General features: G+C 39.3%; 1 protein-coding gene and 1 long non-coding RNA gene across 6 annotated transcripts; both read right to left on the reverse strand.

Annotated features, from left to right (window-relative positions):
* Positions 1 to 4,589: 4,589 nt before the first annotated feature.
* Positions 4,590 to 7,800, reverse strand: LOC116266367 (uncharacterized). Its single transcript, XR_004175347.2, has 3 exons — positions 7,684 to 7,800; positions 4,710 to 4,815; positions 4,590 to 4,624 (listed from the first exon to the last, which is right to left on the reverse strand). It is a non-coding gene; the product is annotated as an uncharacterized LOC116266367 (long non-coding RNA).
* Positions 7,801 to 10,330: 2,530 nt separating this feature from the next.
* Positions 10,331 to 16,570, reverse strand: LOC116265949 (serine/threonine-protein kinase BSK2). Of its 5 annotated transcripts, none has more exons than XM_031646963.2 (11): positions 16,508 to 16,549; positions 15,196 to 16,304; positions 14,851 to 15,071; positions 14,597 to 14,732; positions 13,494 to 13,627; positions 12,760 to 12,865; positions 12,327 to 12,412; positions 11,705 to 11,893; positions 11,460 to 11,618; positions 11,266 to 11,379; positions 10,331 to 10,973 (listed from the first exon to the last, which is right to left on the reverse strand). In XM_031646963.2, exons 2-11 carry the CDS (start codon positions 15,272 to 15,274, stop codon positions 10,722 to 10,724), a joined length of 1,476 nt encoding a protein of 491 aa, XP_031502823.1. In that variant the 5' UTR covers positions 15,275 to 16,304; positions 16,508 to 16,549; the 3' UTR covers positions 10,331 to 10,721. The 5 variants fall into 5 exon arrangements, with proteins under 5 accessions (XP_031502823.1, XP_031502821.1, XP_031502825.1 ...); XM_031646961.2 differs by having other exon boundaries at positions 15,196 to 16,356; positions 16,508 to 16,523; XM_031646965.2 differs by having other exon boundaries at positions 14,851 to 15,047; positions 15,196 to 16,570.
* Between the last annotated feature and the right edge of the window lie 10,408 nt (positions 16,571 to 26,978).

The following is a 26,978-nucleotide window of genomic DNA, read 5'->3' on the forward strand; positions in this document are numbered from 1 at the left end:
CAACAAGAGCTCCATCCACTTGGCCAAGATGTAAGCAGTCTTACAATTCAAGTAAACTAAAATGCATGCCTTCTCCATTTATCATGCAATCTAGTAGAGATCTACCTAACTTCAGCTGTATAATCTTAGCAGAGATCTGCCTAACTTCAGTTGGCTATTCTAAAAGCATTTGTCGTAAGAAATGGCACTACATAATTTTTTATTTGCATTGGAGAAGGTTAGTAGGATGAACCCTTATAGCAAGTGATATGTATTTTACTAGTTTGAATTTGAAACTGGAACTTACCTTATAATCACGCACTTCTATTAAATATGATTAACTGTGTTATTCACAAGGCAATTTTTAGGAAAAGCAGTTTCCTAGCTACTACAATTGAATAACAAATGCTGACAGCAACCAAGATACCAAAATTTGAAACTGTTAAGATCTGATTACTCCTGGTTTAAGTAAATGAACAACATGAGTTACATATTTGGTTTTGCTGAAGTACATAAACCACCCCTTTGTGCTGCAAAAAGGAGCACCAAACTAATCATGTAAAGGGCAGAAAAAGTGAATCAAAGCTATCAAACACGACAATACATTGGTGGAAGTAACAATTATTAGAATTCATATCTGCAATTTGTTGAGTTAAATCTTGCATTCTCCATACATGTCATCCATCTACAATTTGTACCCGAAAACATGTAATTAGCTTTCATAAGTTCCATGCATTTTTTTTTTCTCAACGAAAAGTTTGGATGAATCAGATCTATTCAACCTTGAACTCAAAACCTGTCAGTTGCCAAATTTGATACGTAGATCTAAACAAAAAAATTTCTAAAAAGTCAAGGATTGTAAATCAAATATTGTGTGCGTTTTTCTGAACGGCAGAAAACAGAGTACTGTAAACGCAAAAAGATAAGAACCAAAACCTTCTTTCCAACAGACCTTAAAAACAAAGTAATATAAATGCATACATAAATGTGTACGATATAATTGACCTGACAGGTATTGCGAGGACCGCACAATCAAAATAAAGGCGGCTCCATTATTAGTTTCGTCCTCTTGAAAGGTCTTATCATATCATCCTTCTCCTTCATCCCTTGACAACAGTGAATGCGTACAGCGAATAAATAGTCAAAATAAATAATAGTTGTGCCAAAGGGAGGCAGTGCTGTCACTGTGGATAAAAACAATTTGATTGACGTCCATGATTTTACAAAAGTGGCAGTTTACATTATTGATCCTTGGAAGATTCAAGTCCCCGTGAGCTCATTGATGAAGTCCACCATCAAGCTAAAAGCAGGCTTTTGACACTGCTTTTGTTTAGATTCATGTTCACCAACAGCGACCTTTACCACTATCTCCAAACTGTGGAGTCTGGACCTTTTATCTTCATTCACCGAAGATCATCTGTGCTTGTCAACTCAGAAGACTACTGTCCTTTGCTCCTTTTCATTCTTTCTTCTTCAGAGAATGATGTAAGATCTACTGACCAAGGCAGTAGTCAAGATACACCTGAAGCTGATCTTGGTGCAAAGCTGATCGGGGGACAGGAAGGCAGCAGACAGAAAGTGATGCAGGCGCATAGCATGAAAATAAGATTTAATTTTAATTTAGTTTTTATTTATTATTTTATTTTAGTTGGATCCTGTTTTAGTATCTCAGGGTTTTATATAAATCTTCTCAATGAAACACTAATCTTCTTTGAGTTTCTCTTCCTCCAGTTATGTCTATTCCGTTTCGCATTTCTTTTGATTTTCTTGATCTTGACTGTGGGTGAGAGGAACAGTATTCTTCTCCGCTGCGTCAAAATGGTATCAGAGACCAAGGTACTTTTTTCTGTCTTCAACAATTAATGAAAACCAATCTTGTCATGCCATAACCCAGGAAAGCAAGATCTTAGAATGTTACAGCTGCTGAGTTTGATGATAAACCTGCAAAAGATATGCATCACATGAGTGAAGGTCTGGTTGAATACTCAAAAGATGGATCCGATGGAAGCATGAATGAGTGAAGATCTCACTGAATGCTCGAATATGATAGATTCGACGGGAGCTTGGATCCTGCGTATTGAAGATGACCCATCGCAGATGACTGAGACGCCGATGGTTGGCAATGACCGGCAGGCAAGAGAAGAACATTAGAAAATGGCATGTATGACGCCCAACTTGCAGCTGGCCCAGCACTATGTCAGCATACACCATTGAACATTCTACCCACTAGCAGGCTGAGGTTGAAAGACGGTCGATTGTCGCTACTGATACCCTCGGAATCTGGCTGGAAAACGCTACCCAAACGCCAGAAATCACCAAGCAGCCGCCACATCCAAAGAGAACTCCATCAGCAAGGCCTCCGGCTAAGTTAGGATTTGGGTCAGCGGCGGACGACCACCAGCGCTGCCCATCGTGACGGCTTCGTTCTGCCGACCATCTAACTCGGACCCCAGCCACCAGAGAGCATCTATATGGGACCGTGGCCTCGATCGGTCGCTGGTTGGACGAAGCCAAGCAGGCTGCCTACCGACCTCCCCCGAGAGCCGCCGGGTACAGTGGAAGTGTAAGGGGAGGAATCGAGGGTTCCGCCAGACCAGACCGTCAAGCTAGGGGCTCGAAAGAGCGACCGGGGTCCAGAATCCCATTTAGGATCCAAAAGGATCAGAAAACCGGTTCAGTTTTGAACCGGTTTCTGCAGCAACCCAGCATTTTTTTCATGTTATACGGGTCTCCAGCTGCTGGTGCCTACAATTTTGAAGTCGGGTACGGGTCCATTTGTTAAAGATCCAGGTCGTTTGGGATCCACTTAGTCTCAAACATGTAAAAGCTTTCCTTCTTCCACCACTTAGTTCTTCAAACTTTTAAACCTAAAAATCTAGTCATAAAAACCTACACCCTAGCCCACACCGTTGTCTTGAACCAAGACCTAGTACTTACCCAAATTTCTAGAATAAACCCAAGCTTGAATTCACAAACCTATACATAGTCCCGCCCGCACATGAGATCCACATCGCCTACCTTCAAGATCCACATCGTCGAGGACTGACTTTTTTCCAACCTAGAGAAAACGATACAAGAGCAAAGCATGAAAAAAAGAAAAGATTCAATTTTCAATTTGGATTTTATTTATTATTTTATTTTAATTGAATCTGTTTTAGAATTTTAAGGTTTTATTTATTGTTACTTTGTTTGGGTCCAGCTCAAGAGATCCGTTTTAGGCTATATAAAGGTGCTGAGAGTCTCGTTTGAGAACAGTTTTCAAATTAATGAAACTTCAATCTTCTTTGAGTTTCTCTTCTTCCACTTATTTCCATTCCTATTTTCTTAGTTTAATTTAGATATTGACCGTGTGTTACCAAAGCCGTGCTCTTCTCCACTGCGTCAGAAAGAGGAAGCAGCCCTCTATCTAACTTTTTACTGGATCCTGGATCCAATAAATTCACCATTGTGATGCCACGTTTTGCATTTTCATGTTTCAAGTTGTAGGAGTACCAACATCTGTAGCAACCATGGGTTGTAGAAGTACCAAACATAGTAAAGTAACGAAGAAAAGAGTTTTTACAGATTCATGTGTTTTGTTTTATGGATCAGCGCTTCTGCTTCAAAATGGGGTAACCATAAAAAGAATGTGGTACTGAAGGCACTACAACAAGACCTCAGCTTTTATTTTTCAAATATTTGACAACAAAACCAACGGGTACCGACTTTGCAGTCATCTGATCCTATGCCTCCATTGCAGTATCATCGATGCCAATGAACAGAGTTTTCGTGTAAACCTGTCAAACGGGTTGGGAAACATAACTGACCTCCTGAAAGACTGTAACCATCCATCCACCTCTAAGATATGCAAGCCATAATTCACATTTTCCAACGCATATCGTATACGTACTAATATCATCTAATCAAAAGCCAACCGGAGACCTCAACTGACAGCGTGCACAAGCATGTCAGACCGGTAATCTTCTTTCTTGAAGCTCCTGCACCATAGTTTCTCTTGCACACATATCATACTGGAAACTTCATAAAAGTGGCCATCCCTGGTCTGCAGGCTGCCCTTGTCATATGTTGAAGCCCGTCACCATCTTGTCCCTAAGCTAATATGGACATGTATTGAATGCAGCCATGTATTAATGTATATATCAAGGTATTCAAAATCTATACATATTGGAATACAACTCTACAGAACATTGCTTACAAACATAGGTTTACTAGCACAGAAGACAGAAGCACAAAAGACAGTTTCAACTTTCAAGCATGAAAAAGAGAAGGTGGCCAGCCACTCCCATGTCACAAAAGCCTTACAGTCATTACAACAAACAAAAAAGTGGAAACTCTGTATATGTCCAACTTTACCGTCTTAGACGGAGAGGTCATCAGATTGAGAAGGTGTATTCATGATATCAGAAGACTTGGTATAGGAAATTGATATCAACTTCAACCTACATTCTTCAGCTTTTTGACCGTTACTGGGGTCTACACCATTAGATAGACTGTCATTGTAGGTTGGCAATTTTTCTGAAGACGATTCTTCCCCTGGAACCGACTGCGAGATTTGGATCAGCAACTGACGAGCTATTTCCTCAGAAATTTCGTTAGTGGGCAGGCCAGAATCCATATATCTAAATCGCACTTGATTATTTTTTCCCTGTAAATTCCAATCTTCAGAAAGGTCCATTCTTGATAAGATCATCAGCAAAAAAAGGAGGAAAGAAGAGAAACTCAAACAGTACCTAGTTGTAACCTTGTCACCTTTGCTGTGCTAGCGGGACAGAGACCAATTGAAATCAGCACCCAAAATGATTCTTGGATTATGTATCAATTGGTTCAACCAGAGGCCTACAGTAATACGAGATTCTCGCTAATGTTATACATGACCAAGCCCTATGAAAGATCAAAAAAGATTGGTTTCTGTGGTAATGAAACAAAAAGAAAAGAAAATCAAGGAACAAGAAATGGCTGGAAACTCAAAATGAGCAATACCTTTCTTGGTATTCTAGGATCAATAACCAAAAATCTAGTCTATGAGACTGTGAGTGTCTGTTTCGTGTTACTCAACTACTTTATGGCATTATTCTTCATTGAATTTAAAGATAACGCAATAAAAAGAGTACAGGCTGGTGCATGATGGGGTTTGCCTATTAGAGATGCAGATGCGTCTCTGACTCTCTTAAGACATGAGAAAGGAAATGGTCCTTCAGTCACTATCTTTCACTAGTTTTTGCACATCAAGATTCTGAAGCTGCACATGAACTGACATATATAACATTTCAATACCGGCTAACAATGTAACGGATACAGAAAAAGTGTTCCTATAAAACCAACCAAACAGATGCATTCATTTCATGCAGAAAAGAAGCACCCGTACACATAGAGATATCCATAAGTGATTAAGTTCCATACATAGCAAAATGCAGGACAGAAAGACAAATATTATATGCAGCAGCAAGAAACATTTCCAGAACCAAAAAAAAACCTGCACTATTGTAACCATGATAATCTGACTTGCTTCTATGTCACTGGTGGTACATGCATTATTAGACAGCATAAGAAATCATTTCAAGCACATATCCAATGCACCTTCTTGTTATATGAACTCCCAAAGCAATGTCCTAGTGAACTAACTCTTCACTAAAGAATACTGCATTCTCATCCTCATTGCTGAAATTCAGTTGTCCAATGCTGAACAGATGCCTGAAAATGAAGGATGATGCACTTGGTGCTGACCCTAAACAAGTGCTATTAAACTATGCTAAAAGTAATCCTGATCCTAAAAAAAATGTGGTGCTTCAAAAAAGCTATGAAAGATCATAGCATTGCTGGCAGAGATATGGTGTAGATCTTAAAGAACTAGTAAATTTTATTACTACTGTCGTTATCTTCAGATGGAAGTAAGAGAAGTAAATAAAACATGGATGGTCAATAAGAAGGATGAGGCATGAAAACAACCTTTAAATCTGCAAGTCCAAAATGTGAGAGAGTGCTGGTACACAAGAATAGGTCAGAAGGCACTCCCAACCACTACAAAGATGCACACGTCCACATATACTTTTCACCTATATATTTCCCTCACTGAAAAATAAATGGGAAAGGAAAAAATCTACCTGTCTAATCCTTTTCCTTTTTATTATCGTTTTTACATGGGGAAACAGCAGTTTTAGAGACATAATCACTATTTTTCAGCAGTGAGAGGTTGTAAAACCCTTGAGTGCCCCAGCGAAAAGTTGTAAACCCCAGAGTGCTCAGAAGGATGCTGCAGCTTTAGGCTTGTGCATAGTGGGACATACATGCCTTCAAATTTGGGATGTTCCTCAAGAGGGAAACATTGGGCTAAGATGATGAAGGGTGGTTGCCCTTATTCACATAAACTATCTCCCGCTTACACGTTGAAATGTGTTCCAGAAAAAGTAATTTCAGAAGTATCAGATAGAAAATTTCTAATAAATGGTCCCGTGATCTTCTCTGACATTTAGAGCTATTCAACTCGTCTAATACTCCAACTGTAGACCTATAACACGGGTCGATATGCATAACAAAATTGTCTTTAACAGTAATTTTGTTGATTTAAATAACACTCACAAGCAAGGATGCCTCCCGGTAAAAGGCAAATTGTTGGTGAAAGCAGATCCCTTTTCAATAAAGACCAGTAAAGCTGAGATATGAGAACTGTGAAGTAAGACTGCAGACCAAGAACTTCCTGGAACGCTATTTGCTGCCTCTAAAGTTCACAATCCGACCATCAATGAAACACCTTTTCTCCAGATTTGAGAAATAAAGGAAACTCTAACAACATTCTGCATTTTGCAGCTCTTGTAAGGACAATTAAAAAGCAGAGTATATGGGAACTCTGGTTACTGAGAATGCTTGCCTTGGGAATAGATCAATAGAGATCTGCCCCAAGTTTCCTCTGTAACCTTAGACACAACAGACAAGTGTATGAAATAGCACTCGCCTTCTTAGCTCAGGTATCTCGAGTCTATAAAGAAAGAGGAACCTGAAATACACAAGAAAGGAAGGCCATGTTATCCTATTCACTCATTCAATTAATATACCACTCAACTCCCAATAAACAAGTCTCCCAAAGCATAACGAGAACGCGCTCAAATTGACGAGAACTACGCTAGATAAATCAATTCTCAACCAAAAAGACAAATCAATTATGAAGCAAGACAAACTAGCAGAAGCCTAACCATACATCTCGAAGCAACTAGTTACTGTTTCAATAAACTACCTAACCCACCTGATTTAAGCATTCCAAGCCATCACTCACTAATTCAAAACTTTCGCTTGCTCAAACCTTATAACCATTAGCACACACGTTCGTAATATGGTCACCGAAAGAACGAAGCATTAACAGAGCGTGATCCCCCCTCCACCGCCATTAACAAGACCCCGGCACACACAAACCCCACAAGGCTACATACAGCAACCGAACCACAAATCCCACTACCCATCACCCCTCACCACCCATACGACCTCCAAGAACAGCTGCAACGAACCGAAGCACGAAAGGAGGAAACAGAAATCGAGAACAACACCATTTAATCCTCGCAGACAGTGAAACCACGGATCATAAGAACAAAAGAACAACAATCCATCAAGGCAAGATAATAGAAACGTCGCAAAAGAGAACACTCAAGCAAGAGAAGAAGACGGAAGACGATGACGAAGAATAGGCTAGAACACCCAAGACAGAGGAAAACTCACCCCCCAAGCAAGAGAAGAAGACGGAAGACGACGACGACGAAGAACATGGAAGAGCCGAACGCTCTCAGGGGATCGTTTTATGTCAACCCTTGAGTAGCGGGGCACCTTCAAAATGCAATGGTGGGGCTGGCGTCTCGACGGGTGCCCAGTTGAATGACGTAAATACCCCCCATTGAGAAGGTTTAACCGTCCGGACATAGAGGGACAGGGGTGAGGGCTATGTGGTCATTTGAATAAGTGGTTGTTGACACCGGGGGCCCGCCAGATGGTGTGATCTTACATGAGCTCTCTCATCATTCCTGCGACTGCTCGGATGTATACGTGTTTGATTACGACAGAGATTCATTTGCCACTCAACGTCAAAGCTTAGGTAGTTGAGAAATTAAATCCAAGTCGCCTCATACTTTGATATTTGGCGTGTTTGATGACACCTTCAAACAGCGAGTCACAGATAAAATAATATTGGGAGACAGTAGAAAATGGGTTTGTGGAAAATTTAATATTTTTAAAATAATTTTTGAAAAAAGTGGATAATTTGACCTTCTTCATGTTTTTCTATGTTTTGGTTTGGGTACATCACTCAAACACACGAATTCAGTTTATAAACTGATTAAGAAAACTAAATTTTAATGAAAAGATTTTTCCAGTACAGTATTTAAATGGAGCGTTAACTTGGAAGTTGATCGGTTTCAATTATAATAGAATTTTCCCGGACTTTTATGCATCCGGCAAACACATCCACCTTGCCTTGTTACGTAATTGACCCAGCTTCTCTACACATTTGGACCTTTAAGACAATTGCTTTCTTTCGTTAATTTAACTTTAATTAACAGCTTACCATGGTTAGTGCTTTGGTTAATTTAAGCTCCTTTTTATAGCTATTTGTTTGCTTAACTTGCCGAAGCTCCTTTTTATAGCTATTTGTTTGCTTAACCTAACAAAGTTCCTTTCTATAGCTATCTGAATTTTCATATGTGTACCCCACTTTAAGCTTCTTACCCACCACTGGTTGTATATTTTAATAAAATGAAGTCATATCATTTTAAGACAATTATATGTGTCCCTCCATTAACTTATAGTTTCCTTCCTTTTTTTCTTAGGGGTGACTAAGTCAAAAATAATATCAATTGACAGATTTTTATACCTAGGAAGGGCGTAGCAGAATTGTTCTGTATGGTGAGAACCTCATCGTTAGTTTGATTCTCGTAGTTGTTACTCTTATGAAATGCAAATGGTAGTAATGGAACGTTCTATTTGATTGGTACACCATGGATCTACCCAAGTCGTGAGGTAGAGGGAAAGGGGAGGGCTTTGGTCTTCTTTGGGCGGCTTCCACTCACCCGAATTGACATAATTTGTAACCTTTCACATGGTTTTTCAACCCTATGAACACAAGTCCATCAACCCAGGTACTGAACTGCTTCAACAAAATCAGATATTGAAAACATTTAATATCCAATTACAAAATTTGAACATATTTTGACTCGAGAAATAACATCCAATCCATACGGCGGAATTAAACCCAAATAGATTAGAATTCGGATTTGAACTGAGTTTACTTTTAAATAAATATCTTATATCTAATGTCTATATGTTTTGAAAGTTCAGGGATTCAGATTTGGATGTGAAGTTGAAAGTCGGATTGAGATTGTGAGCTCGGATTGGTATTCCAACTTAGTACAGAACCTTTTTCCAATTGTATTCCAATCTGAATATGTGCACAACCCAAAAAACAGATACTATCCAATTCATATCCCATTTATTGACATCCCTGCCTAAAACTAGGTTTAAATTTTACTATCATGCCAGCCTCCAGCCAAGGCCCATGACCATTTGATGGGTCGGAGCCACCCAGAAGTCCAACTGAGCAGTGATAGACCCCGGTGTCTGGGGTACTAATGGTAAAATCTACGACAGAAGAACTTCAGAGGCATTGCAGTTCATTTCCTGTAATGAAGGTTGATTTTATTGGTTCCTCGGTCAATTCCAAGCAGAAAAAGGTCCCACGAACCATTTCTCATTTACCCAGATATGTAACACATAAAAGTAACACTGCAGCACGGAGGTCGGTCTGATATTTGAAATTCTGACGGACTTCCTAAATTCAAAGCTAATCAGTCATAGCTTGGTCGACAAGCAGACGCCCTTCACCCTCACGGCCCCCCAGCTTTGACGGCATTAGGCTAAGGTCTTACGACACCAGCTAAGACCGAGCCTTCCTCTCGGTTGCGGTTTCCATATGCCGATAAAAATGGCAAAAAAAAGAAAAAAAAAAAAAGCCTGGGCGTCAACATAAAAGTTCGGCCAGTCAAGCAGGCCTCCAACAATACAAGCCTCCACCACCCAACGAGAAGGAAATTGGACTTAAAATGTTCAAAATTGAAAAGCAAGTTTTAAACACGCAAAACTACAAGAAAGGAGTCAAATTTTTAACAACACAAAAACAAAAAGCGGAAATGACGAGTCCAAGGAGCCTGGAAAACAAGTTTCAAAATTTTCAAGAGAACGTGATTTAGCCGCCGACTTATATCGTTGCAAAACTTTTCTGATGTCGGTCGGTTCGGTATATTTACTGGAAAACTCCATAATGCCAAACCCAAACGGCTTCAGTAATCAGATCTGGAACTAACAGCTCATCAAGCATCAATTGGCCATCCACCCAAATCAAATCCCACCCATTGACACCACCAACCAAGTACAATTAGGTCCTACATATACGTACATAAGAGAGCGAGAAGTGGAGGGAGAGAGAGATGAGTGTAGGTTATTGATTTCTAGTGGTTGAATTTGTACACTTGCTCGTGTTTTGAGCCGATGGATGGGCTGTTCCACACATTCGTAAGGCAACGTAACTTTCGACTCGGGAAGAAGCTGGAGAACGGAGAAAATTTTGCTAATTACCAGTCACTCTGCAAGCACGACCATCTTCCCAGCTTCATCAGCATTACGTTTTTTTCTCATGCAATCCGTTGAGAGCCAATGACGGAAGAGGGATCAGGAACAGGCCAACGGGGCGGCAGTCGCCTACAGGCCTGGCTTTAGCAGCGCCAGCCGTTCTGCTTCTTCATTTCGAGGGCGGCTCCATCGTGAAGCATATCCTGCGCATCAGCTTCCATCCCAAGCTTGGACAGCGCGATTGCCTGCATGTAGAAGGCAGTCGGCCATTCTTGCAGACAGACCTGTGCCTGCATGGCATCCCTCAATGCTGACTCCAACTGCTCATTCATCAAGTATGAGAATGCCCGACGCACGAATACAGTAGGTGATGGCGCAGACATCAATAGGAGAAGCTGCAAAGAATGCAATTGAAATACGCCGGGTTTAGTATCTAACACGGTTAACGTCTTCAGTTTAGCATGTCTTGGCCATGAAGACACGATCCTTGTACGGACTCTCAAGCCTCTACTCGAAGACATACCATGTCTGTAACATCTTTTTTCTTATGCTCCTGGTAGTTTACAAAAGACTGTATGTCTCCTCTAAAAATTTCTTTGATATTTGTGTGCTAAATCTACCTTGGAGAAAGATAGGGACGCTCTCCTAGACAAATATGAAGGCAATGTGGGGGCAACAAAAACTCACTTTAGAATAACAGTCTATGGCAGTCTTGAAGTCCTTGTCCCTGAAAGCGATGTCCCCAAACTTCTTAGTGTTCAACATCTCCTGAACTTGCTGGGTCCATTCCTGAAATGAAAGCTATATGGACAGGAAATCACAATCCTTCAGAATTCACAAATACAGGCAAGCACAAGGTCAGAGACGTGTAGCAATAGTACCTCATTCTCTGCACCTTCGTCGTCCTTATACCCAACCTTAAGCAACATATCATGCACAGCTGTAAGATCCATTCTTGCACAAGCCTGACCAAGAGGGGAGAGCATGGTGGGCAGCACTGGCGCTGATTTTGTAAGGCCCATAAGAACATGTGATGTCACCTAATCGTGGAGGGGGAAAAAAGGCAAAATTAATTTACGCACATAGATCTACAAAATCAACTTAGCAGCTGGAATATTTTGCATACATCAGTCTGTTTTTGCAGAGGCGCAAGAGATGTAAGAAGGAACTTATTATTCGGTCGTTCCCGAGCTTCATACTGGAGACATTTTGAAGCCAGTCCAACAAGCTTGGTTGCATCTTCGTTAGCATATTGTCCTTCTAAGGACGAATCCATCAACACAAGGACATTCTTACCACGTATCAAGTCCAATGCCTGCAAGAAACAGAAATCAATTAAAGCGTTAGATCTAGATAGTAGCAAAAAGCTCAGCAGAAAAGAAGACTAAAATTTCCTTCTGGATATAGGAAAGAGGAGCATGATTAACTAGTTCCAAGCAACCCAAGGAACTAAACTATCCCACACTCAAGAAAAAGACTGATGACCCAGCAAGTAGTACGAAAAAAAGATGCTATAAATAGATGAAGTGATAACTCGGTAACATGCTCACCTAGGAAAGAAAGTAGAGGAGAAAAAATGGGAGGATGTCGATAATGAAAACCAAACAAGAGAGAAACTAAACCACATTTCCTCACAGTGTTCTTATAAGCTAAAAGTCAAACCAAAAGAAATATCCAACAAGACAATATTGTTTTAGGGAAGGAAAAAAAAAACAAAAGCATAAATCCACGACAGCAGAGTATCGTACATGGCTGGGAGGTATATGCTTCCCACTCAGAAGATCCAGGAGAACAGTTCCATAACTGTAAATCACGCTCTCTGCGATCACCCTGCCTGCAACAAATGAACATTCGCATCAATTTGTTGTACTTACCAAAATGGCTGTTCTATTTGTGAACACGTAACATGACGTATACCAAAAAGTAGGAATAATAAAAGGGAAAAGCAATCCAAATATCAAAAACTAGTCACTAGATATGGCAAACTTTTAGTTATCTACGAAATCATGCAACTAAATTTTGGGAGTTTGGTCTAACTCAATGACTGTTGCACCAGATCAATAGATAGAAGACATAATTCATTAATTAAACTTGAATGCTAAAATTGCACAAAAATGAACATGATAGTGATCCTCAATAGGCTAAAGCCGCTAATTAGCAAATTCTAAAAACAAAACATACCTGTTCGCAGAAATTCTGGAGGTGTATATGCCAAGTTGGTACTATAGCTTTTCCCATCCCTGCTGTTCTTCATAAGGCCAAAGGTCGACAGACGGGGATCACCGTCCTGCAAACAAGCCAACAATAATCATCTTAACTTGGTCAAAATGACAAAAAAGGGATCCGCAATGACGTTTTGAAGTGACTTAACAGCAGAACTAAAATTTCGAACAGTGCCTTAAGCTGCTGAAGCAAGAACAACGGATAAGGCTATATCAAAATTTGGACCTAAATCATAACCTTTTGATTGATGATAACCGGAGGTCTTGTCGAGATTTTTATTGATTAGAACCAAATTATCATGTTAAAAAGGAAAAACATCTTGCTGAGGATATTCTGCTTCTTTTTCAATGTGAAGTGCTTCTAGAAAACCTCAAGCAAAAAAAGTTAACACATTGAGCACCATTTTTTAATGGATCTAAACAAATTCACACTAGAAATCATTTATCTTCCACTACCTCCAAGCACTTGTGGATACTGGATTAGTTTACCAGAATTCCTATTAGGGACACATCAAATGTCACAGGAAAGTACTGGACAAGTACAAATCGGAAATCCCTTTTTTTCAGCTATAGGGGTACCATCAACAAAAAGTGTGGTCATTATGTGAAGCGAAACATGCACTGGTGAAATAAAGACCCATATTGGCTTGGAATAGGAAACTGAAAACTTTAAGGAACTAAATAGAAGTGCACCTCATCAAAAAGAACTCTATAGGCATTTAAGTCATGATATATTCTTCTGTTTTCAGTGTTACAGTAGTCTAAGGCCTGAGCAATATAATATGCCACCCTCAAGCGCATCTCCCATGCCATCGGCTTCTTCTCCCCTAGGGTAAAACAGAAAATCAGTCAAAAGCAGGAACAAAAACATTATATAGTTCAGTTAGAACGTTACAAATATTATGACATTCAAAAAGCGAGCATTTAGCCATAAAGCTCGTCGGTGCCGTGACAACGAATCCAGATTGTAGACAGCCTAAAGGCCTTGTCTCCATGTTACCTAATGTAGTTAGGCCTGCCTGAACTTCTTGAAACTGGAGAATTTATATTTTTGACATTTGAACCGCCAGGATGAGCATATATTTGAATTATTTCTTTTAACAGAAGTGAGCTGTACGCTGACTTCCATGATGCATTGTTCTATCTAACCTCCAACGAGTGACTGATTCACTACTCAAGTTTGTTTTACCAGTATATGCAAGGCTGTTGACAAACTAGACCTCAAGTGGAGTATGGTACGGTCGTTCAAATTTAAAAGCAAAATTAAGAAAATATCTTTACATTTTAGAACAGATATTTTCGGTAACAGGTATAATATACGTTCGGAACAGCGCTTTACTGACTTAAAAGTTTAGAAAAAATTTGAGAAGGCACGGTGCTAAAGCTTGTGATTGTTCTCTGGGTTTAAGTGATCCAATAAAAAAAATTCCAGTACCGAGGGGGAAATCGGCGGCGCAGTTTTGCATTACGGCGGCCACATCTAGGAGCTCACTTCAGAAAATAATTTATAAAAAGACGCCACATTACGGAAGAAGCTATACTTTTAGCAATTTAGTCACATGAAAAGTTGCACACAGTGCTGGGTTTTCCTTTTTCCCTCTTTTTCTCTGCTTTTGAGGAAGAAGAGGCGGTCTAGCGTCGGGGACCTGGCGTTCTTGTTTTACGAGGCATTACCACACTTCGACAAAAGGTAGAGGACCGAAGATTGGGGCAGTGTATCGAGTAGCCAATATGCCCCGCCTTACATACTAAAATTGTCGACATAAAGTGAAACGCAGCAACAAATAAAAACATACAGTGAAAAAGGTGTTTGGACAGCGTATCATTAGGCATGTATTCCGCAACCAAAAGCCGTTCGTCTCCCTCGGCGCAGCACCCAATTAGGTTCACTAATCTCTTATTTCGTAGCTTTCCGACCCCCGCAGCTTCCGCCTGAAATCCAAGGAACAGAGAGTTCTCACTTTTGTAGACGATTGTCAAAAGTTAAGAATGTATCCCCAGTCCCTGAGTTACCCACAAATGCAAGACTTAAAATATAACGGTTTTTTACCGCAAATTGTTGAGGATCAGGCCACGACTGCTTGGAAAAGCGTTTGACAGCGACCCACCGGTTGTTGTCTAACTTCCCCTTGTAAACCACGTTTGGGGCCTTCTCTCCACTCTCAGAAACAATATACTCGCTGCTAAATCCACCCGTCGCATTCCGGAGCTCTAACAGGCCAAACTCCTTGAAGGCGGGGACGCAATCTTGTTCAACATTTTCGCCATTAGCTAAGAACAATCAGATAAATATCAAGCAAAAAAATAGAAGAAACATTAAGTGCTCCAGACTACAAAGATCATGAACCACAGCGTTCGCATAAGTGTGTTCCTCGTAAGTGTGAACAAGCATTACCTTGGTCAGCTTTCTCCATTTCCACTGAAGCCTCATCTGGGCTTTGGACATTGCTGGTCTTAGACTGTAAGCACCCCATGTCGGTCACTTACAACACAGTGCCGCAGCGGGATACGCTCCACCAAATGTTGCAATATCAAAACCTCCCTCCAAACCAGATTCGAGCATAAAACTCTAGTTTATAAAAAAGTCACACGATCTTTACTACTTCATCTACAGAACAACTCTATCGCTATGTTCTCGCTCCAAAGAGAGTCCATATCCACCATTGTAGCATTAAACTTCACGGTTCGCGAGATCGGATGAAGACATGCAGCTCAACAACCAAATCTCCCTTCAGGCGCATTACTGTTGGGTCTCTTTGACCAAAAACTCAATAAAATGTTCAGGAAGAAATTGATCCGATGCAATCTGCCACAAGAGACGACTTCAAACTGAAAAAAGGAGAGAAAAACCAACTGCCTCGAAGATTCTCCTGCTTCGCATGCGCTATGTTTTCTGTTAATGCCTTACTCGCATGTGACATTTATCGCTAACCTACACTCTACGGAGAAATACAGACGCCTATATCTTACTAGATGTCTTCAATGCCTTCTATCGCGAGAGACACGTCCACCTACGAACCTAACGCCGCCACTGCTTCTGCGCGCCTACAGCAAAAAGTTTCGCCCAGAGAAACCCAGCCAAGCACAACCGCGCCAGCAAGGAACCTAACCGCCTAGCTTCCTATCGCCGATCGCCTCGTCGAAGACGATCAAGACACGAAATCGACCATTCCCGCAGGTCTCTGCATCAACACCGACAATGCTCAACAGGTTCTCCTGAGGCCAGAGCCTCCGCCACGCTCCCGAGCAATCAGACCTCAAAAAGCCTGTCTCTCGGCCGCATTCCGAGCAGCAGTGCAGAAAGATTCGCCCTGGATCACCGTCAGAAGACTCAGAACCAGCTCAGAACCGTCCAGAACCCCGAGTCCCCGCACGGCGCCCCACCGAGACGGCCGGGCTCGCCTGAAACAGAGCAGCAACAAGGTATATAGTATCGACCATGGAAGACGCCGCCGCTCCGCGACTGCGACAGCAGGAAGAGCTCCTTCCGACCGATTCCACCGCCTGGAGAAGCGAGAGCAGAAGAGCAGCTATAGAAGCCAGTGATCAAAAAACCCTAAGCAAGGAAAGCGGGGGCAAAGAGTATCCCGTTCCGTACACAGAGTGCAACATGGAAATTCATTAAATAATCAACAGAGAGATGAACAAAAAATGAAGACGAGAGTGGAAGAGAGAGAGAGAGAGAGAGAGAGAGTCGTCGGCGTTACCAGAGAGGAACAGAGAGATCACATGATCGCTTCCGTCGAAATGCATGTGACCCTCTCTCTCTCTCTCTCTCTCTCTCTCTGCGTGCAGCGTCAGTTTTGCTCTCCAAAATTTTTCCAAAGAGACCCTACCTTTTTATATAATGACAAAAACAGTATCAAAATTTTAAGTTATTCATTTGACCACACATCGTCAGCAACTTCTTAACAAACAACAAACAAATCCTTGTTCAGTTCCACTAGGTGATGCATCCATGTTAGACTTGATACTATAATCTTTCCCGATTTCAGCTTTTCTTATTAGATAATCAAGAAGGTGAAGCAAACATGCATGTGGAAAAATCAGGTGGATAAAAAAAAATTCAGGGGTTCCTTGTCGACCAAGTTCTTGGCCGGAGTGGTCAGATGAAAAAAACTAAGAAGCGGAGACCGTCTGGGTTATTGCTTCGGCGCCCTTTTGTAAATATTTCGTTTTAACCTTTTTTTTTTTTCTCCGCCTCCGGCGATCTGGAGGGAACACGCAAGGCGTTTAAAATAATTGTGGCGCAGAAAAAATACTATTTATTTATACAAGCGCTTCGAAGTTCGGTCCCCGGCTGTCCAATTGCCATCGCATCGCCTGGATTTTACGCGATGCCATCGCCGTCCTCGTTTTTCCCTTTGTGGGACCCGCCCTTTCGGTTCTTTCCGGGTCCACGGGCGGGCGTTTTGGACCGGGTCGGACCCACACCTGACTTGGATTTTCTTTGTCATGGAGTTGTCAAAAATTTAGATCGGGTGCCTGACTGTCTGGTTCCCATTTTGGATTTTCTCCTTCAATCATGTCGTTCGATATCGGGTCTATCCTTTTAAACCATATTTTATTTGATAGCTTTCGAAATCAAATCTCGGGCTGCTGGCACATAAGATCTCCAATGTAAACAAACGAAGAAAAAAAAAAAAAAGTATTCACCGGATTAGAGAATTTACTCTTCTCTTAAAATTATGGCGTCTTCGTTGGCTGGTTCGGTAGTCTCGGATCTGGTCCTCAAACTCGAGCTGTGAAGTCGAGGCCTGAGTTTGGGTTGAGCTAACTGACCGTCGATGATCCATTCTTGATTCTCTTCTTCTCGTCCTTAGGATAGAGTAAGGATCTGTAACGACGTCAGTTGGTTTGATTTAGTGTCACCATTGATTCTCGATTTGACTTTTAGGTTGTGTTTGTTTTATTATAGATCTTAGATACGTGGTAATTAGATTAAGGTCAGACCCTCATTCCAACTGGAACTTAGATCTACGATGATTTATGATCTTAGATTCATAAAGAAAAAAACTTTAGTAATTGATATGAGTGAGTTTTGTCTAATAATAATAATAATAATAATAATAATTATTATTATTATTATATATATATATATATATATATATATATGAACAGATTATCGGGTCGATGACCCATGCAATCAAACATGGCTTTGCTCGCGCCGTCGTGCCGGCATTTGCGGGTTGGATTAACGATAGGAAACATCTTGGAGAACGGGAACGGGAAAAGGAAAGATGAAGAGAATTTGTTATTCTCTTGTGAAACATCATCATAACTAGCAAGATATTAACAAACAACAACTCAGTTTCTTCTGCAAGATGTAAAACCATAAGCTACATAATCATTGCAAGAATAGAAAAATTACACAAGTTGCTTAGCGATCACATAAATCACTGTATTTCATTTAAATATTAAAAATTATAATGCTTAACTATTTTGGGTAAGCAGTAGGTTATTAACCTACCGATTGAAGAAGACTTGATGGCTTCTCATTTTCATTCTGGGCCGTGGCCCGGGTGAGCGTAGAAAAAAAAATTATATTGAAAAAATCAAATGTTTTTAGTTGGCTTGACCCATCGCTCTTCTTGGCTCGACCCATAAACCGTTTGACCCGCCACTACCGTTATAATAACATACTAAGCGTTTGATTAACTTTGGTCTTGATTTTTGAATTTGAAATGCACGCTAACATTCATGATTCATCAAATTAAAATTCATATGCAAGACTTAATATCCACACTTGAAATAGTTAATTTGACTTATTTAGTACAAGATATCAAATGAGGAGGCTCTTATACTAAATCCACAAATATCATATTTTGAAGAACTCAAATTAAAAAATAATAATAATAATAATCAAAGGTAATCAAGCGCTACCCATATGATTTGAAACCCCAGGCATTCATATGCAACTCTAATATATTGTTGCCTTATTGTCATCGTGAACATGTAAAAGATTTGGAACTGTAACACATGAAAGCGAATCAATATAAATGTGTCAATAAAAAATTTGTATCCAAGTAATATTTTACTACCATTACCATGTTTAAGATCCATTGCAATTTATTGCAGACAAGTTTTTAAAGTATTAAAAGTTAGCTTGTATAAACCTGAGGCGTAAAATGCATGTCAATGTAAAGAGATTTATATAAACATTGATAAGCACTAAATCTATTTGGACCTTCAAAAACATTAACATCAGTTAGTGTCAGGGGTAGAGCTAGAAATTTTTCATGAGGAGGGCTGAATTAAAGTTTCTAAATTTTGACGAAACCCAAAATATCATTTTTTCAAAATTTGTATATAGAACAAGTGATATTTTTTAAAATTTACTTGTAAAGTTTTTTAAACAAAATTTTTAAGGTGGGGCGACATATAGGCTGGCGTGGCCAATTGCTCACACCAGCCCCTCAATGTTTATGCATTTTCACATTAACATCTTTAAATACTTCCTCTTTTATATACATGAGTGCTTCTTTGATGAGTGCCCTTTCATGAAATTTTTCTGTCTCTACCACTGACAAGCGCTTATTTCTAGTTTAATGTTTGCATATGTTAAAAACCCGCTCCCCCTAATCACCTACTAGCCTAATTAACATGCTGCCATTGGCAACGGCAGAGTCAGGGGCCCGCATGGGCCCTAATCCCACCTCAATTTTAAAAAAAAAAAAAAATTATATGTACATTCTAAAATTTTTTGACTGGTTTTATATAAAAATTTTGAAAAATGATATTTTGGGTTTAGTTAAAATTTAGAAACTTTAATCCAGCCCACCTCATGAAAAATTTCTGGCTCCGCCTCTGGCCATTGGCGTTTTCACCTGCCGGATCGCCCATCCTTTCCGAACGCAGGAAGGTCCTATCCTATTGTCGAGTCAATTGAGTCTCTGTACTCCTCACATGGAATTCCACTAATCAAGGTTTACATGCAGCTAAGTCTCCCACCTGAGCTGGTAGTATGCAAGTAGGCAGATTATAAGGCAAAAAGGATAAGCAAACTATTAATAAGCTGTTTCAAAAGGCAAAGAGGCATCCTAAATATTGAACTCTTGACCTCCTTTAGTTTTAATTAAGCTCTCGAGTTTCAATTCGAGGGGCTAGATGATGGAGCTCTTGGTGGTTAAGATCAGGGGCGAAGATAAAAAATTTTTATGAGAGGGAGGAGGAGAATTAAAGTTCCTAAATTTTGACACATGCCAAAACATAATTTTTCAAAATTTTTATATAGGACAAGTAAAATTTTCTAAAATTTATATATAAATTTAAGAAAAAAAATGAAGTGAAGCCAGGGCCCATGCGGGCCACCCCTTGGCTCTGGCCCTGGTTAAGATGGAACCTTAGCTTGAGAAATCTTGCACTTAGGGATTCACGTTGAAATGTAATAAAGAAAGTGAAGAACTCCAATTAGGAATGTCAAACTATTGGATTCAGATTGAATATATTTGAATATAAAAGACATTGAACCATGACAAAAGCTTTTACACTTAGTCAGGTTCAGACTCCATGAAGACTCAAACATAGATTGGATTTTGTGAGGAAAAAATTGTATCATATTTGCACGCATCTTACTAGCTAGATTTCTAATCGAATCGAACAACTAGAATTCAGATCTGAATCAAATATTAATCCTAACCCTAAGTTGGGTCTATGATGTATTTTTTTGGGCATTTTGCTAATCAAGACAGAGGAGAGGAGCAGACTTGTATTTAAATTTTAGATATGGTTATGTTGCCGAATAAGATCATATGATTTCATACACCGTCCTTAATTTGGAGGTACTGTACTCTCCTTCTGCATCTTCATCTACGGTAAGATCACAAACTTGATATTTTTTCCGGTCACACGCGAATCTGATGATTTCGATCCTAAGAAACATACTGAGACTGACTTGTCTTCTTATTCAGATGAGTACTATATGTCAGATCCAAGTTTCATATCTGCATCTACCTGTATTTTCTTCATTTCATAAGCTTGATTATATATATATATATATATATATAAATATTCTCTCCATCAACTAGAAAGCGCTCTAAGTCTTTCATTCGCTTAATTTATATAGGTTGTTTGACAATATAGACACTTTATGAGTCTCTTTGTCTCAAAGATTGGTGCAGATTCATGAAACAATAGTTTAAAACATACATGAAGTATCTCTCATGCCAAACAACCTGTTTTGAGAAGTTTGGCTTTAGGAACAACATATGGGTGTTCCATGAATCTATCAAATTTTAGATCAAGCTCATAGAACGCAAACAAATAGTCTCTTAGCAGGACCGGAGCCAGAAAATTGTAGCTAGGGGCCACCAAATACCAAAAAAAAAAGGAGCACCAACATTTAAGTAAAAAAAATATAATCAAAATATCAATGCAAAATTAAGAAATTTTTAAGTTTCGTGCGGGCAGTTGCCCACACGTATCCCACACTTCGTTCCACCCCTGTCTCTTAGGATACATTTGATAGCTTATCTCATATTGAGGGTCGATATAGAATATATAGAATCTACAACCACGGTAGGTTTCATCGGGGAAGTCACTTCCAAGGCAAATAAGATTTTGGGAAAGAAAAAACTCAGTCATTGGCAGCCTGTTCACAGCCCCATATAATGGGTTTCAGATTTATATCCTTTTTGGATATGGATATGATTGGTTAGACCCAGTAGCTAAGCTACATATACGCTGGTGTGGGTAGTGTGCTTCTTTAAAAATGATAATTTGTACAACATTGTCACATAGCCAAAAAAATTTGGCTCATGGTTCGACCCGATTGGTGCCCCAATATCCTAATGAATCATCCACTCTAGAGCATCTACCAGAGGCTGTCGGCCCCGAAGCTTAGGCCCAGGCCCAGGCCCGACCCGATATCTCGGGTCTCGGCCCATTTGAGGTTCATCCGATGCCCGACGGCCGTGCACTCAACGAAGTCGTCGCCCAATGCTGCGGATGATCCTTCAGCAGTCGTCGCCGTCGAAGCCATCCCCATGGTCGTCGAAGATGCGGAAGGAGGAGCGGGAGACGGAGGGGGAGGGGGAGGGGGAGCGGGGGAGACGGAGGGGGAGGGGGAGGGGGAGCGGGCTGGATCGGGCTAGGCCGAGCTACGTCATTTGGCCCGGGCTCGGCTCAAGACCTGATTTTTCTGACCCAGATTCGGGCCTGACCGAGCCAAGCGATGGCGGCTGGACGCCCACCCTTACTCGCTTAAAAGCATTTACTAAATAGGGCCAAATCCTAAATGCTCCATCCATCAATTCAGCACCAACCATGCCAAGTACCATTCACATCTTGCCATTAATTAGTCAACAACTACCAAAGCTAGCGTTTCAAATTTTGGAAATTAGGGTTTCTTTCAAGTCCACATCAGGTTGGTTCATAGCCAATTGATGGTACTTTTAACTTACTGTCTCCGACAAGAGGAGCCGACTAATAAATGTTATGGCCACCGGTTGATGAGATGTCACAAGTTCGAAACCCATAAATGTTGCCAGTTGATGAGATGTCATGCGTTTGAAACCTATCACCATCTCCCGTGGCTTGTGCCTGAGACAAAGTGGATGCAAAGTCATAGTCAGATTATTTTTCTCCAAACCAAACAAAAGTTGTCAAAAAATCGTATAGTTTATATAAGGAAACTAAAAGATATGTCTTGCGGATATATATATATATATATATATATATATATATATATATATATATATATATATATATATATATATCCACGTAAGTCTAATCACTTTGTAATTATATACACATCGACAAAAACAAAAGAAACCATTAGGCTTGTTTTGTTATGGACAGCCACATATAAGCAGATGCAGGCAAAATGCAGATGTATGTGATGTTCATCGTCATTGTAAAAGAATAAATGCAAAATGGAAGACGTATAATATATTTTCTACACTTGAATGCCATGTTATATATATATATATATATATATATAATTCCTCAATTGGGGAATTTTAGAATTAAAATTTTAATTTTTTATGAAAGGGTAATTGTGTTATTAAACAACGAATTTTTCATTTTGGAATTATAGGTTCATTTTGAATCAAAATTGAAGAATTGTGATTCTATTTTAAGGGAGCAAATTATGATTTTAGACTTTAAATTTTCTGTCATCTTGCTTTTAAGGCACATGTCATGATGGTTTTAATTCATCAATTTTATAATTTTAACTTTTGTTTTACCAAACACATTATTTTCAATTATAGAACCAAAATTCTAAACTATCAAACACAAAGGAAAAAATTCCAGTTTGAAGTGGAATTTTTATTTCAATACATCTAAACAGCGATCAGGTGGCTGATTTATGAGTGTTAAATGCCATTTATTTAAACTATTTATAATTGTTTTTTCATATCTTAGTTAACTTTTGATTTTTTGTGAAAATTTTTAATATTCTTTGCCAATTCACAACAGATTCACAGTGCTCGCGTTGTGATAAAACCACAGAAATAAAAACATGATAAAAGTTGGTTCTAATTTGGAAGAAGAAAAATCTATGCCATATCTGAATCTAAAATCCAAATTCATAATTCGAATCTAAGCTGAATCTGATTTTTCAGTTAACATCTGAATCCAATTTTTAAACACAACCAAAACCATATTATAGACATTAAATATAGTATATTTATTTAAAACTATATTCAATCCAAATTTGAATTCAAATCCGAATCTGAATATGAACGTAAATTCTTAATTGGATGTCAAATTTTTTTTTTCATATCCTATCCTTTTAGTGTGGGAGTTCTTTGTTTCCCCATGAAAAAAGACAAAAGAAAGATTGACCACACCAGCCTTATAAAATTAGTTTAATATATATGTTAATGTTTTGATATATTTGATTATTATACATATAAGTGCCTCAAACAAATTAAAAGTATTGAATGAGTACCCCCACTAGAAAAATTTTTTGGCTCAGCTAGTGCCTAAGACAGAAACAACAGAGGCAGGTTGTTTGTTGTGTCATTTTACCTGCGAGATCGAGTCGCATGCATGAGGTAGTGCATGCAACAAATATGCACCGAAGAAAAAAAAAAAAAAAAAGTGTTGAGTTATTTTAAGGATTTATGTACTTTTTCAACTTTAAACTTTTTTAAAATACTTTTTTATCCTTATAAAAAGGCTCTCTTTAGCGAGTATTTTGGTCATTACACATCTCTGTGCACGATTGAATGGTGTGCGCACATAACCAGTTTCGGCTGCATGGTGGTGATGAATTCCACAATCTATATAACAAGAAAGAACAGTTTATTATCGTCAAACTTCTCCACCACCGAATCAAAGTCGTGATTTCTTAATCTTAAAGTAGTTTTCGTTGTAATCTTGCAATGGTTCTCCATATTTAAATATGAACGCTTTTGCACTGACTTTGTTATATAACTTTATCATCAACATGCAAAAGTTTTATGAACAAAAGCAGATCGAATTGGACACCATGCAATTGCACAACCCTTGCAACAAATTCTTAATTCCGTCTCTTCATAAGAATTCATTAACAAAAATTAAGTGACTAGTAGTCACGAACAAAACAAAAGACGAAAAAAAGAACAAAAAAAAGCAAAGAAATCATAGAACAAAGAAGAGAGAACAGAGAAAAAAGAGAGAGAGAGGCCGTGTGCAAACTAGGAGCAACTGTGGCAGCCAATCACATGATCATTTTTAGATGATCATATTAACAAAAAAGCGTTCTGCTTTTGATAAAATAACAAAAACATGCTCGTACTTGAATGTTTATGTGGCTTGAATCAGGCACAACGAGGTGGTTGTACGTAAATAATCAAACATTAGCCGTTTTTGTGATATCACCAAACAGTGCGCACCTTTCTTGTAAAATGTTCAATTTAATTTGCCGCGATCATGAGCGTCGGACGTTCTCTCCATAATGAGAGAGAGCGGATGATCAAAGAATAAGAATACTTGTGCACTGCGAGTTTTAAGCCAAACACGTCCACTATGTCTCCTACTTGGGAAAATTCTCACAGTACTTAAAAGTTTTCACTCAAATCTTGATGCCAAAATCTTTTTTCGAATCAGAATTAATTCCTTGTACTCTTTCAAGATTGAGAGTTCCTATCTGTTCAAATATGTTTGTGTTCCATGTTTGTTCACAAGTCAGAACTGACCATTTTCAGCAATATAGGCATCTAATTCCTGATTCACTAAGAAAACCATGACTCTCTCTCTCTTTCTCTCTCTACACATATATATATGTGTGTGTGTGTGCTGAGTGCCTCTGTGTGTGAGTGTAGGCCTGCATGTTGTGTGGATTCAAATATGTTTATTTTTCATTTATTATTCACATGTCAGATTGACCCTTTTAGCAAAATGGGTATTCAAAATTCTTGATTGAATTAGAAAACCATGATTTTCTACATGTGTGTGTGTGCGTGCACGCTAACAAATATGTTTGTGTTCCCTGATTACTCTCACATGAGTACAGAGTTAACCCTTTTTAGCAAAATGGGCATCCAATTCTTGATTGACTGACAAAACCATGATTTTCTATATGCCTGTGTGAATGTATGTGTATTCGAAGATAAGGATAAAACTTTCTTTTTTCTAATAATTGTGGTTGCATTGGAAGGGAATCATATCATTAAATGACATATATTCTCCAAAGTATTGGAAATAATTGCTATTTCCACTATATCTGACCACTGTTGCATGTTCCCCTTTGCCAATTATTTGTATGCTGCTATGCATATTCCTTTCCCTTAAGGATTGCTAAAAAATTCACTCATTAACTTAGATTGCAAGCATATTCTCGACACATTATTGACAGAAATATTCAGAGCCCATCACTGACTCCTTATGCTAATACAAACACATTACATAGACAGTTGGGTATCATAGGAATAACATTCATATACATGTGCATCATGGATGAGAGAGACTCTGGGGGCTGTTAGCAATGGGAACAGTTTCTTACTATTGCCAAACAGCCTCTTAGTGCCGCCATTTCTACTTTTCCGATTACATCACAGGAACCTTATCATTCAAGTAGCAGACACGTGTGTGTATGCTATCAAAATATGATAAATAAAAAACTTTATTATGAATCATCTGATCAAATGGATTGAGGGTTTACAAGCTGTCACACATAAATTAACCTTTTCAAAGTCAAAATATAGTTGTCATTCACTCTCTGCAAAAGACAAATTTTACACGTATGTGGTACCTTATCTATGAACAACTCATAAACATTTCATATACTTCAGTTCATAAAATTTTGATATTGATATGATGATACATCCTCATTATAGCTTTACTTTTCCTAAAGAAAACACAGTGTGCAGGTAAAACAATTTGGTCTACCATTCTAAGAGTGGTTTCAACATTTTAGAGAAAGGAAAGTACAGGATAATCTGGCTTATATAAGAAGTTCTCCATTGGAATTCCTAGTCAGATGAAGAAGAAAAGAAAGAGTTAAGAAACAGATGATGTTGGTCTCCAACAGCGCTGCGTCAAAGTATTTCTGCCAGAACTTAACTTTGGTCCCCAACACCTTCCCTAATAAAGGAAAAGCAGAAATCTCAAATGCAGGATCCAGCAACGTGTAAGAGAAGTGGCATCTTTAAAAGGATCCAGCAACGTGTAAAGCTTGAATGCTGCTTAAGTATTGCAGGCTTCTGTGAGCCTTCTTTTTTGTGTTGTCAGACAGGCGTATCTATCTTTCACTTGTTTTGGTTAGTTGACAGGAACCACTTGTATTTGCACAAACATCGATAGGGACAGCAGTGGACTTCACCACATTGGAATTGAATTTTGTGGAGAAAACACAGGGAGGAGTCACTTTAGAAACCTGCACTTCACAATTGTTAGCCCTTTGAGCCAATTGGAACTATGGCTGCTCCACCATCTTCAAATGAGGTCGAGCACTCTTGGTGGGCTCAACCCCCCTAGAGCTGGGCTCATCAGGCTTGGTCATGGTGGGTATGCTCATCTGCCACAGAACTGAGCTCTGTGAGCTTAGCTTCCGATGGATGGGCTCGACTACCGAAGAACAAGGCCTGCTGACCTTCGTTGTCTCAGCACATGACTGAGCTTATTGTGCTTGGCCATGGTGGGTGGCCCCTGTCACTATAAAACTGGGGCCAAGGAGCTTGAGTGGGGCCTGAATCTGACTAATTTCAGTATGACTATGACCTAACATGTCTTGCTGATGCTGGGGCTCCC

This window comes from Nymphaea colorata, chromosome 12 (genome assembly GCF_008831285.2).
Source record: "Nymphaea colorata isolate Beijing-Zhang1983 chromosome 12, ASM883128v2, whole genome shotgun sequence".
NCBI lineage: Eukaryota > Viridiplantae > Streptophyta > Magnoliopsida > Nymphaeales > Nymphaeaceae > Nymphaea > Nymphaea colorata.

Excerpts from the sequence above, each read along its gene's own strand:
- LOC116265949 (XM_031646960.2), bottom strand. The coding sequence starts at position 15,274 with ATGGGGTGCTTACAGTCTAAGACCAGCAATGTCCAAAGCCCAGATGAG. Across the intron at positions 14,733-14,850 it reads CTGATCCTCAACAATTTGCG|GCGGAAGCTGCGGGGGTCGG; the intron begins GTAAAAAACCGT and ends CTTGGATTTCAG. Across the intron at positions 12,413-12,759 it reads TCCAGAATTTCTGCGAACAG|GCAGGGTGATCGCAGAGAGC; the intron begins GTATGTTTTGTT and ends CATTTGTTGCAG.